General features: G+C 31.3%; 3 protein-coding genes across 4 annotated transcripts; 2 read left to right on the plus strand and 1 right to left on the minus strand.

Annotated features, from left to right (window-relative positions):
* The first annotated feature begins 1,679 nt into the window (after positions 1-1,679).
* On the plus strand, positions 1,680-3,622 carry LOC108855420 (GDSL esterase/lipase At2g38180). Of its 2 annotated transcripts, XM_057008922.1 has the most exons (7): positions 1,680-1,888; positions 1,988-2,065; positions 2,424-2,447; positions 2,593-2,736; positions 2,817-2,893; positions 2,987-3,130; positions 3,211-3,622. In XM_057008922.1, the coding sequence occupies exons 1-7, from the start codon at positions 1,778-1,780 to the stop codon at positions 3,434-3,436; spliced, it is 804 nt and encodes a 267-aa protein (XP_056864902.1). In that variant the 5' UTR covers positions 1,680-1,777; the 3' UTR covers positions 3,437-3,622. The 2 variants fall into 2 exon arrangements, with proteins under 2 accessions (XP_056864902.1, XP_018484738.1); XM_018629236.2 differs by lacking the exon at positions 2,424-2,447 and having other exon boundaries at positions 1,682-1,888.
* A 431-nt stretch (positions 3,623-4,053) lies between these two features.
* LOC108855419 (pyridoxal 5'-phosphate synthase subunit PDX1.1) lies at positions 4,054-5,204 on the plus strand. Its single transcript, XM_018629235.2, has one exon. The coding sequence runs from the start codon at positions 4,096-4,098 to the stop codon at positions 5,035-5,037; it is 942 nt and encodes a 313-aa protein (XP_018484737.1). The 5' UTR covers positions 4,054-4,095; the 3' UTR covers positions 5,038-5,204.
* A 1,858-nt stretch (positions 5,205-7,062) lies between these two features.
* LOC108853893 (jasmonate-induced oxygenase 4) lies at positions 7,063-9,245 on the minus strand. Its single transcript, XM_018627370.2, has 3 exons — positions 8,610-9,245; positions 7,770-8,103; positions 7,063-7,444 (listed from the first exon to the last, which is right to left on the minus strand). The coding sequence occupies exons 1-3, from the start codon at positions 9,086-9,088 to the stop codon at positions 7,196-7,198; spliced, it is 1,062 nt and encodes a 353-aa protein (XP_018482872.1). The 5' UTR covers positions 9,089-9,245; the 3' UTR covers positions 7,063-7,195.
* Positions 9,246-14,534: the final 5,289 nt, after the last annotated feature.

Consider the following 14,534-nt stretch of genomic DNA (forward strand, 5'->3'; position numbering starts at 1 on the left):
TACCCTAATTAACCCCAAACTCCCAATTAACCGGAGTATTTTTAAAGTATATTGCTTAAATATTTTCTTAAATATCTTAAATTTAGTATAAAAATTAACCTATTAAATCATTTATAAATATTTAAATATTAATCATTTATAAATTATAAACTTGACTTCGACTTCTAAATAGTAAACTTTAAACAATAGGTGTGATTGGTTGAATGTAGTAAGTGATTTTAACTATTAAAGTAAGATATATAAACTAATAAATAATTTCATATTTTAATATACATATTTAAAATAGAATATAAAATAATGATTAAATATATTTATCAAGTACGAAATATGTTAAATAGCATATAATTAATTTATATAATAATCAAATAAATTTTAACCAATAGAAAAAAATAAAAATAAATGTGTACTACAATTTAAGCTTTAATATATAAATAAAATAAATATTGGGCAGATCATATAAATGAATTATATTATCTTCATAAAATTATATTAATGTAAATTGTAATTTAATTATATATACTTTAAAAATAGGCTCGATAATTATCCGTCTAATGCCATTTTTTGGTGTATTCTTCCGGATTCTGCTAATAAAAATTTGGATTCGTATCCTACACGATCTATTCTGATATTATATTGCAAACCGGATAAAAAATTGTATTTTTCTGTTTCGGTTTGAAATTTGGGTTGTATTTTTAATGACAAAATACTATTATATACATTTTTCACCAAAATATGAAAATATTATCGACTAGAGTAGACTACCACAGATTTGTAATTAATTCTCTGTTTTTCTTTTTGAGGAATCATTTAAGGAATATTTGTCGATGTGTCAGTACTGAAGATCTAATCTAACACAAAAGGGCAGTACTATATACTCCCTCTGTTTTTTAAAGATAGATGTTTTAGAAAAATAAATTGTTTCACAAAGATGTATTTTTTATGTTTTCTATGGCCTTGATTGATAGAGCATTAGCATTAGCATTATGCTCTACATATATATATTAATTAATGGTAAATTTTTGTTTTTAAAATAAAATTTTCAATATAAACATAATTTTTGAAATTAGTAAATAAAATAATTAATTATATCTCTTTTATATATTAATATATAATATAAAAAGATAAATTATAATGATAATTTTTTTTGATAATATTCAAATTATTTTATATCCAAAAAACTTATATTTAAAAAAAATACATTTTTTTTTAAATAATAATATTTCACATTTAAAATTTAATTTAATTTATGTTATTAATTAAGATTCGTTAATTTTAATATATATATATTATAATTTAATATATTAATATATATATATATATTACAATTTAATATATATTAATATATATATTATAATTTAATATATATTATTTTAAAATAAATATATTATATATTAACTTTTATATAAAAAATTAAAATTGTATACTGCTACTGCTCTACCAATCATCTTATTAAAAGTTTTAATGAAAGCATACAGCTTCTGCAGCATACTGCTTCTACAGCATACTGCTACTGCTTCTTCATCAGCTGTACCAATCGAGGCCTATACAAAAATTGTAAATTTCAATAAAATTGATTGAATTTATTGAAAGACTATTGGTTAAAATGTATTGGAATTTGATAATTTCTAAAAATGATGTATAATTAATATGTTTTCTTAATATGTGGGAAAACACCAAAACATCTTTAAAAAAAACAGAGGGAGTAATACACTTTTCAATCGGAGCATTCAAGTGTCACGAATCGAAAGAGAGAAAGCTCGATCGGAAGAAGAAGCCAATGGTTGGTCCAGGAAGACCTCAAATCGTCCTTTTCGGTTCGTCAATCGTACAATATAGCTTCATCGATGGTGGATGGGGAGCCACTCTCGCTAACATCTACTCTCGCACGGTTTGTGATCCTCTCTCTCACACAACTGGTGTCTTTTTTGTTTACTCTGATCCATAACTGTAACACTTGAAGTTTCAATCTTTTTGATGAACTTCACAGGCTGACATAATCCTCCGTGGGTATGCTGGTTGGAACTCCAGATCTGCCTTGAAGGTGTTAGACCAAGCGTTCCCAAAGGTACATTACTACACTCTGTTTTTTCTTTTAGTGTTTCAAAAAAAAACACTCTGTTTTTAGGAAGTGGGCTTATTGAAAATGCATATGTTAAGTACACAATGAGGTTATATTTTTTAATCATAAGTGAAAGTGACACTCTTTATGTCTGATTCTTTTGTGACATGTTCTGCAAATGAATTAGCTTTGGCTTGAAGGTTCACAAAGGTACACTCTGTTTTTGGGGAATTGGGTTTATTGAAAATACATATGTTCAGTGAACAATGACGTTAGATTGTTTCAACTTATGTGAAAGTGACACTCTTTATGTATGGTTCTTGAGTGACATGTTCTTGCAAATGAATTAGCTTTTGCCTTGGAGGTCTTAGACCAAGTGTTCCAAAAGGTATACTCTGTTTTGAGGAAGTGGGCTTATTGAAAATGCATATGTTAAATGAACAACGAAGTTATAAGTGAAAGTTACACTCTTTATGTATGGTTCTTGAGTGAATTAGCTTTCTTTGATGTCTCTGTCTTTTTTTTACTGTTAGGATGCTGTATTACAACCTTCTTTGGTGATAGTGTACTTCGGTGGGAATGATTCAATGCCTCCTCATCCATCAGGTCAAGGAGGATCTCATGTTCCTCTATCTGAATTCACTGATAACATGAGGAAGATCGGAGAGCATCTTTTGGTAGCTATCCCCTTTTTCAAAGTTTGAGACTTTTTTCTTTCTTAGTGTATTGCTACTAGCCCATGATATCTTCTTACCAGAGCCTTTCGGACAAGACCCGTGTCATTTTTCTCTCTCCCCCACCAATGAATGAGAGACAGATCCAAGTAGTGTTTGGGTACATGTCATAGAGAATCGGTTAAAATGTTTCCTCTTGGTTATTATTTTTGAAAGCTTGATGATCAGTATCCTTGTGTAACTCATGTACTAGAGATGCAATGAGAGGACGTAGTAACGAGCTGTGTCGTCCATACGCAGAAGCTTTGTTGAATCTATGCAGGGAGATCAATGTGAAAGGTATCGATCTTTGGAACGCAATTCAGCAACAAGATGATTGGTTAAACACTTGCTTCACGTGAGCTACTGCACCTTTATATGATATTGAAAACGATTCTCCATCAAACTAACTTTTTTTTTTTTTTTTTGCTTTCATAGCGATGGGATCCATTTCACGGCCAAGGCAAGCGAGATTGTCGTGAAGGAGATACTGAAGGTTGTGAGAGAAGCTGACTGGAAACCGAGTCTTCACAGGAAGGCATTACCGAATGAGTTTCCTTTTGATTCTGGTCTACCAAACTCCCTTAGCCTTAGTGATCTAGAGTTAACCAGAAACAAGAAGTTGGAGCCACCACCACCTGGACCTGGTATGGCCCGGTTGTAGAAACAACTTAGCGCTTATACATTGACATGTTTTTGAACCCTTAGGCTATCATGCAAGTTGAGTTTGTTATAGTACTCTAGGTGTCAGTAGATCTACCAGACTATCACAATACGAGAAAGCTTCTGAGTCAAGGCAGTCTTTGTTACCAAACACAAATATATTGTTATGATAAAATCATTATCATAATCTCCATGAAGTAGATTGAAATCATTAACTTTACAACAGTTCACGCTTTATACCTTTAGACTTCACACATCATTTTCGTTCAAGTTATCTCCTAACCCAAAAATATCTGTTACCACAAAAAAGAAAAACACAACAACAAATATATATCTGAATTAATTTGAATGGTTGTTCAACATACACGGTAATACAGGAAACTGAGGTCCACGTCAGCAGACATATCTCTTCGGGACTCTACATTCACATTGATAGAAATGAAATTTGTGGTCAAACTTTCCATTATCCAAACACTGCTTCTCCTCCCTACACTCAACTCCACCGTAATCCACATGCTCCTTTATCTACCACCGTTCGATGAGATTACTTTGACCTTTTTCTTTCAATCAGATTAATCTCAATTCGCGCGCCTCACTCCATAAATACAAAATCTCTTATCTTCCTCTCCCTCCACACTCCCTCAAAAAACCCTAGAAAAAATGGCGGAACCAACCGGAGTGGTGGCGGTTTACGGCGAAGGATCCATGACGGAGACGACGACGACAAAGCAGCAATCTCCCTTCTCCGTCAAGGTCGGCCTCGCACAGATGCTCCGCGGCGGCGTGATCATGGACGTCGTCAACGCCGAGCAAGCGCGAATCGCCGAGGAAGCCGGCGCCTGCGCCGTCATGGCTCTGGAGCGCGTCCCCGCCGACATCAGAGCGCAGGGCGGCGTCGCGAGGATGAGCGATCCGGAGATGATCAAAGAGATCAAACGGGCGGTTACGATTCCGGTGATGGCCAAGGCTCGGATCGGGCACTTCGTCGAGGCGCAGATCCTCGAGTCCATCGGGGTGGACTACGTCGACGAGAGCGAGGTACTCACTCTCGCCGACGAGGACCACCACATCAACAAGCACAAGTTCAAGATCCCGTTCGTCTGCGGGTGCAGGAACCTCGGGGAAGCGCTGAGGCGCATCCGCGAGGGAGCCGCGATGATAAGGACCAAAGGAGAGGCAGGGACGGGGAACGTCGTGGAGGCCGTTAGGCACGTGAGGAGCGTGACGGGAGCGATTAGTTTGCTTAGAGGCATGGATGAGGATGAGGTGTTCGCTTACGCGAAGAAGATCGCCGCGCCTTATGAGTTGGTTATGCAGACGAAGACGCTCGGGAGGTTGCCGGTGGTTCAGTTCGCCGCCGGGGGGGTTGCGACGCCGGCGGATGCGGCGCTGATGATGCAGCTGGGGTGCGATGGAGTGTTCGTCGGGTCGGGGATTTTCAAGAGCGGGGATCCGGCGAAGCGTGCTAAGGCGATTGTGCAGGCGGTTACGAATTATAGAGACGCGGCGGTGCTGGCGGAGGTGAGCTGTGGGTTGGGGGAAGCTATGGTTGGTATTAATTTGGATGATAAGGTTGAGAGGTTTGCGAACCGGTCTGAGTAAACTAATCAACGAATTCAAATGTTTTATTTCGGTTTACATTGGTTAAAAATATGTAAGATTGGGATTCGATTTCGCATTTGTGCTGTGTATGTTATGTTTGGGTCCAACGGGGTTTGCTGTTTGGGCCCATTGGGCTTTGTTATGATAATTCAGTTATGTTTTGTTTCTTTCGGTTTTGTAGTACTTACCTATGTTAACAATGAGCTAGCTTTTAAAACATGAAAACAAAATGGCACATGAAATTGTCATAATGTTGTTACTTATTTTAACTTCTATTAAAACATAAACTCTTCCTTATCAGTATCTTTGGTTACGAATGATTGATTAGGAATAAAAAAAAGATTGATTAGGAAGAGTTTGTGATAATGGGTTCGTCCAATGATCTTTTGTAGCCGATGATATTGAATCCTTTCTTAAAGGAGATATATATATATAAGCTTTAAAAATGAAATGTGTAAGATGGAGGAAGCGAGGACGGGTGGGATCATGCCCGACCTTGGAATAAAGCAAAAGTTTACAGCCTTTTAGAACTTATAGATTATTTCAGTCTATTTCTATGACAAAAACTACATTAGGTAGAAGTTAGGACTGGTACATGGGTATATATGGAAAAATAAAATCGAAATTAAAACGTTAAACAAATAATGATACGATGATATTCTTTTGTTTTCTTTCTACTTTTTTCTTTATTGAATCTGAGGTTGATACAGTAAACTTTTCGTGCAACTTGAATCAGTGGATGACAAACATGTTACATAATACGACACGTACGATATTCTTTTACTCCACTTTTTGCCAACATATTCCACCTTTTCTTTATTAATAATTTTGATGTCGAGCTAGTTGAATGACAATTGAAAACATAAACAAAACACGTTTTAAGAATTGTGGATAGATGACACTATTTAGTATTTAGAGTATGTGCATTGTTTTTTTATAGTACTCTCTCAACATTTAAATAGTTAAAAGAAAAGATGTAGAAAATAGAAGGAATGTTTCTTCTTTGAGAAACTCTTTAACATTGGTAAAAATCCCAAAATACATATGTATCAATATATAACTAGTCATGTTTTTATATTTATACTTTATTACATAATAACTTATACCAATACTCCTTCCGTTTCATAAAGTTACAAATTATGGAAAAAAAATTATTTTGAAAAATCTGTATTTCACATTTTTAATGCATGTTTTATTTACTAATCACAAACTTAAAAAAAAAAAATTACACTTATTGATTTTTTATTGGTTTAAAATCATGGAAAAATAATCACAAAAAATTATGCATATATAAATGAGATTTAATATATTTTATTAGTATGTGTAAAAAGTCTAAAATATATTTTAAAATGGAGGGACTATTAATTAGATGAAAACTTAAAGAGACTGATTCATTAATAATTAGTTTGCTTACTGTTTAATTAAAATATGTTTGTTATAAATTAAGTAAATTTTTTATATTTTAGAGACACACGTTTAATATTTTTAATCAGTTGCATAACATAACATTTTTATTGGTTAAATTAATTTTATTATAGATATTTTATACTGTCAAGATAAATTTTCAAAAAAGTTGCACAATCTATAGTAGAAAGCTTATTATGAGAGAGACCAAAAGCTAAGATATGTAAGTAAACTATTTAAATCTTTGTTTTTATTGTTGTCATGTCCCATTGATGTTTTCTCTAAAATATTTTGGTTTTTCCTTTTAAATCCAACTATTTAATTTTAAACCTTATATATGATTCATGACTTTAGTACAGTAGAAAATAATAAAAGAAAAAAACTTATGTGCGATCGACTATTCACCGTTTTTGAATGTTCGACTTGAATAAGCTTTTTTGTAACTTTAACTTCTATAAACTTACACTAGTGAAAGAGTAGCAGGGCAGTTGTAATACTTTTCTTATCAGTGAACCAACTAGGAATATACATATCCAGCCTCAGGAGAGATCATGAATTCTTTCCGTACTCTTTTAGCTAACACAATACGCTAAATAAACTATTAAAAAGTAAACATGAAGATCAGGTTTGATGCCAATTGTGCAATTATTCTTTCTTACATAGAGTAAGTTTACATATTATTTAGGTACGAATACATAAGTAGTGTACGTTTGTACGTAGTAACTGATTTTTCTCGGGATATATATATCAATTATCATGTGCTTGCCAACAGTGAATCGACTTGATTTTTTCCACTAGGACCCTTTTGCCTAATCAGAAGACGGTACTCGTCGAACCTGATCGGCTTATAAAGAGCAGGTCGATCTTCGGTTAATAGTTCTTTAACCGGTCCGATCGGGATATCACTTCTTGGGTTGTAGAAGAGTGCCAAGGAGACTCGATCCATACCGGAATTAACGACCACCTGATGCTCCACGCTTTTGTAAATTCCATTGCTAAGTATCTACAATTTGATCCCAACATATTGTTTGGGTTAAATGAATTTGCTAAAAATAATATCGTCATAGGAACACTATTAAACTATTATTATACATATGTTCCGCAGAATGGAGACTTTCTATATAACTATGAGCCTAGGACATACAATCTTATTTGTTTTTTTGCTATGACAGATCTAGGGCTTGCTCCATGTAGAGTTTCAGTATATCATATGTAAATGAACAATAAAGTCTCTAAAACCATATATATATGGCGATGACTATTTTGTTCTCCAGGTTATCTATAGTTTAAAATGTTCCAAAAGGTAAAATCTAATTAGGAACCGGTACCTGAACTTGGTCTCCAATGTTAACAATCAAAGCATTGGGGACGGATTTAACGGTGACCCAGCAGTCACCACGACGGACCTGGAGGCCAGCTACCTTTTCGTCCGGGAGGACAATGGTAATGCCACCAGGGTCAGAATGGGAAGAAAGACCTAAAGTTAGGTGTGGCTGAGGGCATTTTGGGTAGAAATTTGCCCTCAGATTAGCTCCAACTTTGTCTTCTCCTCCAAAAGCCTTCATGAGATGGTTTGGTTCTAAACCTAAACTCTCTGACAATGTCTCCACCAGCCTCTCACACAGTTTTCTCACTTCTTCTCCGTACTCTTCGATCAATTTTCTGCATCGGTGAAAAAGTATGCTTTTAATATTAATATAATACGTATACTGGTTGATTGTAGACAACTGTTTGTGAAATAGATGTACTACTAAAGTTTGTGATCTTACTGTCGGTAAAAGTAAGTGAAAAAAACAACCATTTAAAGTTTTAAGACAAATAACACACAATACAAAGCTAATGTACATATTTTAAGTCATGATTCACATGGTGTGACACACGAAACGTGTTGACACATGAGACACGTGCCTAAATTAACAAAAGACCAGAAGGCATGTGTGTACGTATTTGCAAGTTGTACCTTCACATAATCAAGATGCATCAACAGCTATAAATCAAAACACACACGAAACGTGTGTCCCCATGCGAACATCCACTTAGTAACATATCTTTTTAAACAAAGGGTTTCTTTAAGAACATACACACTGAGATTTATAATATACATATATCAACTATAACTATATCTTAGAGGTTCATTGGAATTGTGTGAATATGTATATACTAAATACCTTATCTTAGGAGGCTGAGATGGCCACTTGGAAGGGTTTCTAATGGAGGAAGGCAAGTAATTGAGGAAGAAATAATCACTCCAATCTAACTTAGCATCTTTCACAACCCCAATCCTGCTTCCATAGCCTTCATATGTGTCTGGTGAATTTGCATACTTTCGTTTCATCTCTACGGGTAAATCAAAGAACTCTCGCCACGCTCCCCTCACACTCTCCATCAGCGCATAGTCTACACCATGGTTCACCACTTGGAAGAAACCCCACTCCTCACACGCATTCCTCACGCGCTTCAGCCCCTCCGGTTTCTTCCACACGTCCCTCATGTCTAGCACGGGTACTTCCATGTCAAGATCGGATTGGTCGGAGTTGTAGACCGGTCTCTGATGAACCGGTTTAACATAGCGGTTTGGAACGGTGGATAGGCCGGTTTGGGACAAGGCTTGAACGGAAACAATCGGCTCAGGCCAGGTTGCAACCATTTTCTTTTCTTTTGTGAATTGTGTTTTATTAGAAGACACTCAAGCAGAGAGATGTAAAGGAAACAATGAAAGTTTTAGATGGTGGAAGAAGCAAGGACGAGTAGGGGTATAAATACATGAAAAAATAGACCGAAATGAAACGTGAAACAATTAATACGGTATTTTTTGTTTCACTTTGTATTTTTTAATTGAATTTCGAGTTCGACCTAATATACTTTGCATGTTGAGCTAATTGGATGAAAAACATAATAAGACACGTTTTTATAAAGTTGTGCATAGATGCCGACAATATTTCATTTTTTCTTTAGTGACTTTTGAAGTTAGGGAGATGGAGAACGAATGTCGGCGCCGTGCGATGGTTTGCAACTCATTTATTAATTAGTTAAGATTTAAGAGCTATATGGGAGAGACAAAACGATAACACTTTTATCATCACGTGTTTAGTTGAGGTGTCCTACTGAAGTCTTTCCTCAGTTACATTTATCTTAGGATACAATCTTCATGGTAAAATGACACTTGAATGAACATACTTAATAATATAGTTTTTTGCTTCTTTTTGTAGCAATACATAGATGTATTTACACAAAATGAACAGACTCAATTTTTTTTTTCTTTTTGTAGCAATACATAGATGTATTTACACTTGAATGAACAGACTTAATAATATAGTTTTTTGTTTCTTTTTGTAGCAATACATAGATGTCAAAATGATATGTCAATTTTTGACCAAAAAAAAAAAAAAAATTTATGTTCTCATACACCGTGAGTTCAGATAAACGAGATTGTATAAATCTCTTAGGTTGGAACTCCACATTGTCAACAATAAACAAACAAGCTAACTCATAGTGATCGTTTCGTTTTCAACTTTTCATTATATTTATATTCATAAGCCCATTCATAATATATACCAAATATAAAAAGCTGAAAATTCGTGTTTTCAGAACCACAACGTAAAACTGGAGCACAGGCACTTGAAAAGTAAACATTTGACATAGTGAATAAACACGATTATTCAGAATAATATGTATCTCATGTAATCACATTGAGAGCACATCCACTTGTAAAATATAATTAACCTCTTTCACTGATCAAATACATATCGCATTTTGAAATTTAAGTCAAAAAGGTAATTCAGATCGCATTTTTCAAAAAAGGAAATTAAACACTTTTCAACCATATGTTTAGTTGTTGGAAAAAGTCTCTTTCTTTGAAATTTTATTGATAATAAGGGACCATACAGTAGAGAAGAAGCAATGTATATTGTTGCGTATGTATCACATGTGTTATTTAAAATCGGCTGAATATATTAAGGGTTTCAAATCGGCTGAATTATCAGTGCTATAACTCATCGTCGCGAATGATAGTGCTAACCTTGCATAAATATAGATTACATCAAGTCATCAATCAAGCCAACGTTTATTTAAGCTTTCAAAAATTACAAATATTATGTGGGAGATTAGTTTCCCCACGAAAGTGAAAATGAGTTGGCTATTTCGGTGTTATTCGATTGAAAATTTTATCCACGTCATGGACTACACTTCTGGTGATTATTTTCGCATATATTTAATATACCGAATCTTTCGTTGTGATAATAAAATTAATTTCATTTAAGGCTTATTTGCTTAATAATCAAAATCATAATAAAAATTAAGTGCATGACATTGATGTTGATATAATTAAAAAACTATCAGTTGTGTCTCATATTATCCGGTTATACCCTCTGCATGTGCAAATTGCCAGTATCAAAAGAAGAAAGAGGTGACACGATGGTTTATGAAGTCAATTCATTTTTTTCTTTTTTTTCTTTTTTTTTTGTTTAAACCCCTTTGTGTTATTGGAGATGATATAGCAAAATGATATATGGTAAATTAAGCACATACGTATGATGTTAACAAAATGAAATGTGGCCAATATTTATTGTACACTATTCATATTTCACACAGTCAAATCAGAGTGTTCTAGTCCATATAAACAAAATAGTATATAAGAGTGAGTTAGTGAAACCTCTCCCCCAGATGATAACACTAAACCCTAATCTGGAAATGTCAACCCACATCCGAGATATAAATAATTTTCTCCGTTTTCAAATAATGACATTCATCAGGTTCATAATACTATACTACACAGTAGATATAGTATACTACTTTAGAGGTACGGGAAACTAAATTTTAGTCTCATTCAATAATTCAGAGGACTTTAGTAGCAAGGTTATATGGATGTTGTACTACTATATTATTGAATAGAATAGACTGACATTACGACATAGATGAGTTCATATCACTAATACAAGTAATAGAGTAATGAGGGTGAGTTAGTAAAACCCTCACCCAGATGATAACACTAAACCCTAACTTGGAAATATCAACCCAAATCCGAGATATAAACAGTTTTCTCCGTTTTCAAATAATGACATTCACCAGGTTCATAATACTATACTACATGGTGCATATAGTATAGTACTTTTAAAGTTTACGGGCTCGTTCAATAATTCAGGATGAGTTAGTGAAACTCAACTTAGATGATAAAACTATACCCTAACCCGAAAATGTCAACCCACATCCAAAATATAAACAATTTCCCTATGCTGAGAAATATTCATTGTAACCAGATTATTACATGTTTATGAAATAGTATAGAAATATGTCACGAATAGTATGGTACCCTTGCATAAATAACTACACTAAAGAATATATAGTATACTATTTCGTTGACTGAATATAGTATAGACGACGAGTTCATCTTCTTCAATTCTTCTTTTTTCAAACGTGCTGATACACCTCCACTTTGTTCACCATCGTTATTCTTCACCACCATGCAAAGATCATCTTTGTCTCCTTTCTTTTTTTCCGACACAACGATTCTTCTACCGGTCCGTCGTCGTTATTTTTCACCATTGGAACACTAAAACAAAAACAAAATCAGAATAAAAACAGAAACAGTAACTGTAACGGAGTATAAAAACAGAAACATAAACATAATATAAAAATAAAAACAGAAACAGAGTATATGCAAAAACAAAAACAGAGTAAAAAGTATGATGTCACCTCATTCTATACGGTGCCATATTCTCCTCCAAATTCAATTTCATAAGTCATGAATCTTTGTTTCTTCCTTGCTTTGAGATAAAGTGGTGTGTGTTTGTACGTACCAAGAAAAAACAAAGATTTGGTGAAAAGAGGAAGGAGAAGAAAAGAGATGTGTATCAATAATAGCCACAATTTATCATATTGTTTTTTAATATTTATTTTAATATATATTTTTCAGTAGGTTACACAGGTCACAATTAAGGGGTAATATGGCTATTTTTTATATTGTGGAACTGGTATATAGATGATCTAGGGGTTTTAGCTATGAGGTGAATTAACATTTGTTTGATGATTGTACAATCCAATTCCCCTTTTATTTAGTAATGAGATAGAAACTAGGTCTTGTCCTGCAGTTTGCAAGATTGGATATTAATTATTCCATCCGTTTCAAAATACGAGAGTTTTTAATGTTTCAAAATAGTTGATGTTTTGATATTTTTATATTATTCTTAGTTTATAGAAAACTGTGTAACCAATAATGTTTAATATGTATTTTAAAGTAGTGGCTGAATTAGTTTTGATCCATCTATACTATTATTTGCGAAGTAATTTTTCGTGACGGAGCTCTCACGTTAAAAGTTAGAGTGGTTAATATCGATATCACCCCTAATGAATAAAATATATAATTAAGGTAAAAATAAAAACGAAAATTACTTTATTTGATTATATAATTGATTAAATTTAGTAATAATAAGATTTATCCAAAATCTAAAAATATTTTAAAATATAAATATAATTCCTATATGTATGTTGTGTTGTTATCTGAATTTTTTTAAAATAAATTTGAAAACATAAAGTATATAACTAAATATAATTAAATGATATTATTAATTTTATTTAATTGAAAAAGAGAATATTAAGTGACTAAAAATATATAATTAAGCTAAAAATAAAAACGAAAATTAATTTATTTGATTAATAATTGATTAAAATTATTAATTATATTTAGTTATAATTATTAAAATGGCATATTTATTTGAGTAATTATTAATTAAAAGTTAGAGTGGTTAATATCGATATTACCCTTAATGAATAAAATATATAATTAAGGTAAAAATAAAAACGAAAATTACTTTATTTGATTATATAATTGATTAAATTTAGTAATAGTAAGATTTATCCAAAATCTAAAAATATTTTAAAATATAAATATAATTCCTATATGTATGTTGTGTTGTTATCTGATTTTTTTAAAATAAAGTTGAAAACATAAAGTATATAACTAAATATAATTAAATGATATTATTAATTTTATTTAATTGAAAAGAGAATATTAAGTGACTAAAATATATATAATTAAGCTAAAAATAAAAACGAAAATTAATTTATTTGATTAATAATTGATTAAAATTAATAATAGTAAGATTTATCCAAAATCTAAAAATATTTTAAAATATAAATATAATTCTTATATGTATGTTGTGTTGTTATCTGAATTTCTTTGAATAAAAGTTGAAAACATAAATATAAAGTTGAAAACATAAAGTATATAACTAAATATTAATCAAATAAAATTCTTAATTTATATAATTGAAAAGAGAATATTAAGTGACTTAAAATATATAATTAAGCTAAAATGAAAACGAAAATTAATTTATTTGATTAATAATTGATTAAAATTATTAATTATATTTAGTTATAATTATTAAAATGGCATATTATTTGATTAATTATTAATTAAAAGTTAGAGTGGTTAATATCGATATTACCCTTAATGAATAAAATATATAATTAAGGTAAAAATAAAAACGAAAATTACTTTATTTGATTATATAATTGATTAAATTTAGTAATAGTAAGATTTATCCAAAATCTAAAAATATTTTAAAATATAAATATAATTCCTATATGTATGTTGTGTTGTTATCTGATTTTTTAAAATAAAGTTGAAAACATAAAGTATATAACTAAATATAATTAAATGATATTATTAATTTTATTTAATTGAAAAGAGAATATTAAGTGACTAAAATATATATAATTAAGCTAAAAATAAAAACGAAAATTAATTTATTTGATTAATAATTGATTAAAATTAATAATAGTAAGATTTATCCAAAATCTAAAAATATTTTAAAATATAAATATAATTCTTATATGTATGTTGTGTTGTTATCTGAATTTCTTTGAATATAAAGTTGAAAACATAAATATAAAGTTGAAAACATAAAGTATATAACTAAATATTAATCAAATAAAATTCTTAATTTATATAATTGAAAAGAGAATATTAAGTGACTTAAAATATATAATTAAGCTAAAAATGAAAACGAAAATTATTATTTTTGATTAATAATTGATTAAAATTAATAATAGTAAGATTTATCCAAAATCTAAAAATATTTTTAAATATAAATATA

Source organism: Raphanus sativus, chromosome 4 (genome assembly GCF_000801105.2).
Source record: "Raphanus sativus cultivar WK10039 chromosome 4, ASM80110v3, whole genome shotgun sequence".
NCBI lineage: Eukaryota > Viridiplantae > Streptophyta > Magnoliopsida > Brassicales > Brassicaceae > Raphanus > Raphanus sativus.

Coding starts and splice junctions, on each gene's coding strand:
- LOC108855420 (XM_057008922.1), top strand. CDS start 1,778: ATGGTTGGTCCAGGAAGACCTCAAATCGTCCTTTTCGGTTCGTCAATC. Junction 2,066..2,423: donor TAGACCAAGCGTTCCCAAAG/GTACATTACTAC, acceptor TTTGCCTTGGAG/GTCTTAGACCAAGTGTTCCA. Junction 2,448..2,592: donor TAGACCAAGTGTTCCAAAAG/GTATACTCTGTT, acceptor TTTTACTGTTAG/GATGCTGTATTACAACCTTC.
- LOC108855419 (XM_018629235.2), top strand. CDS start 4,096: ATGGCGGAACCAACCGGAGTGGTGGCGGTTTACGGCGAAGGATCCATG.
- LOC108853893 (XM_018627370.2), bottom strand. CDS start 9,088: ATGGTTGCAACCTGGCCTGAGCCGATTGTTTCCGTTCAAGCCTTGTCC. Junction 8,104..8,609: donor TCTCAGCCTCCTAAGATAAG/GTATTTAGTATA, acceptor TCACCGATGCAG/AAAATTGATCGAAGAGTACG. Junction 7,445..7,769: donor ACATTGGAGACCAAGTTCAG/GTACCGGTTCCT, acceptor ATCAAATTGTAG/ATACTTAGCAATGGAATTTA.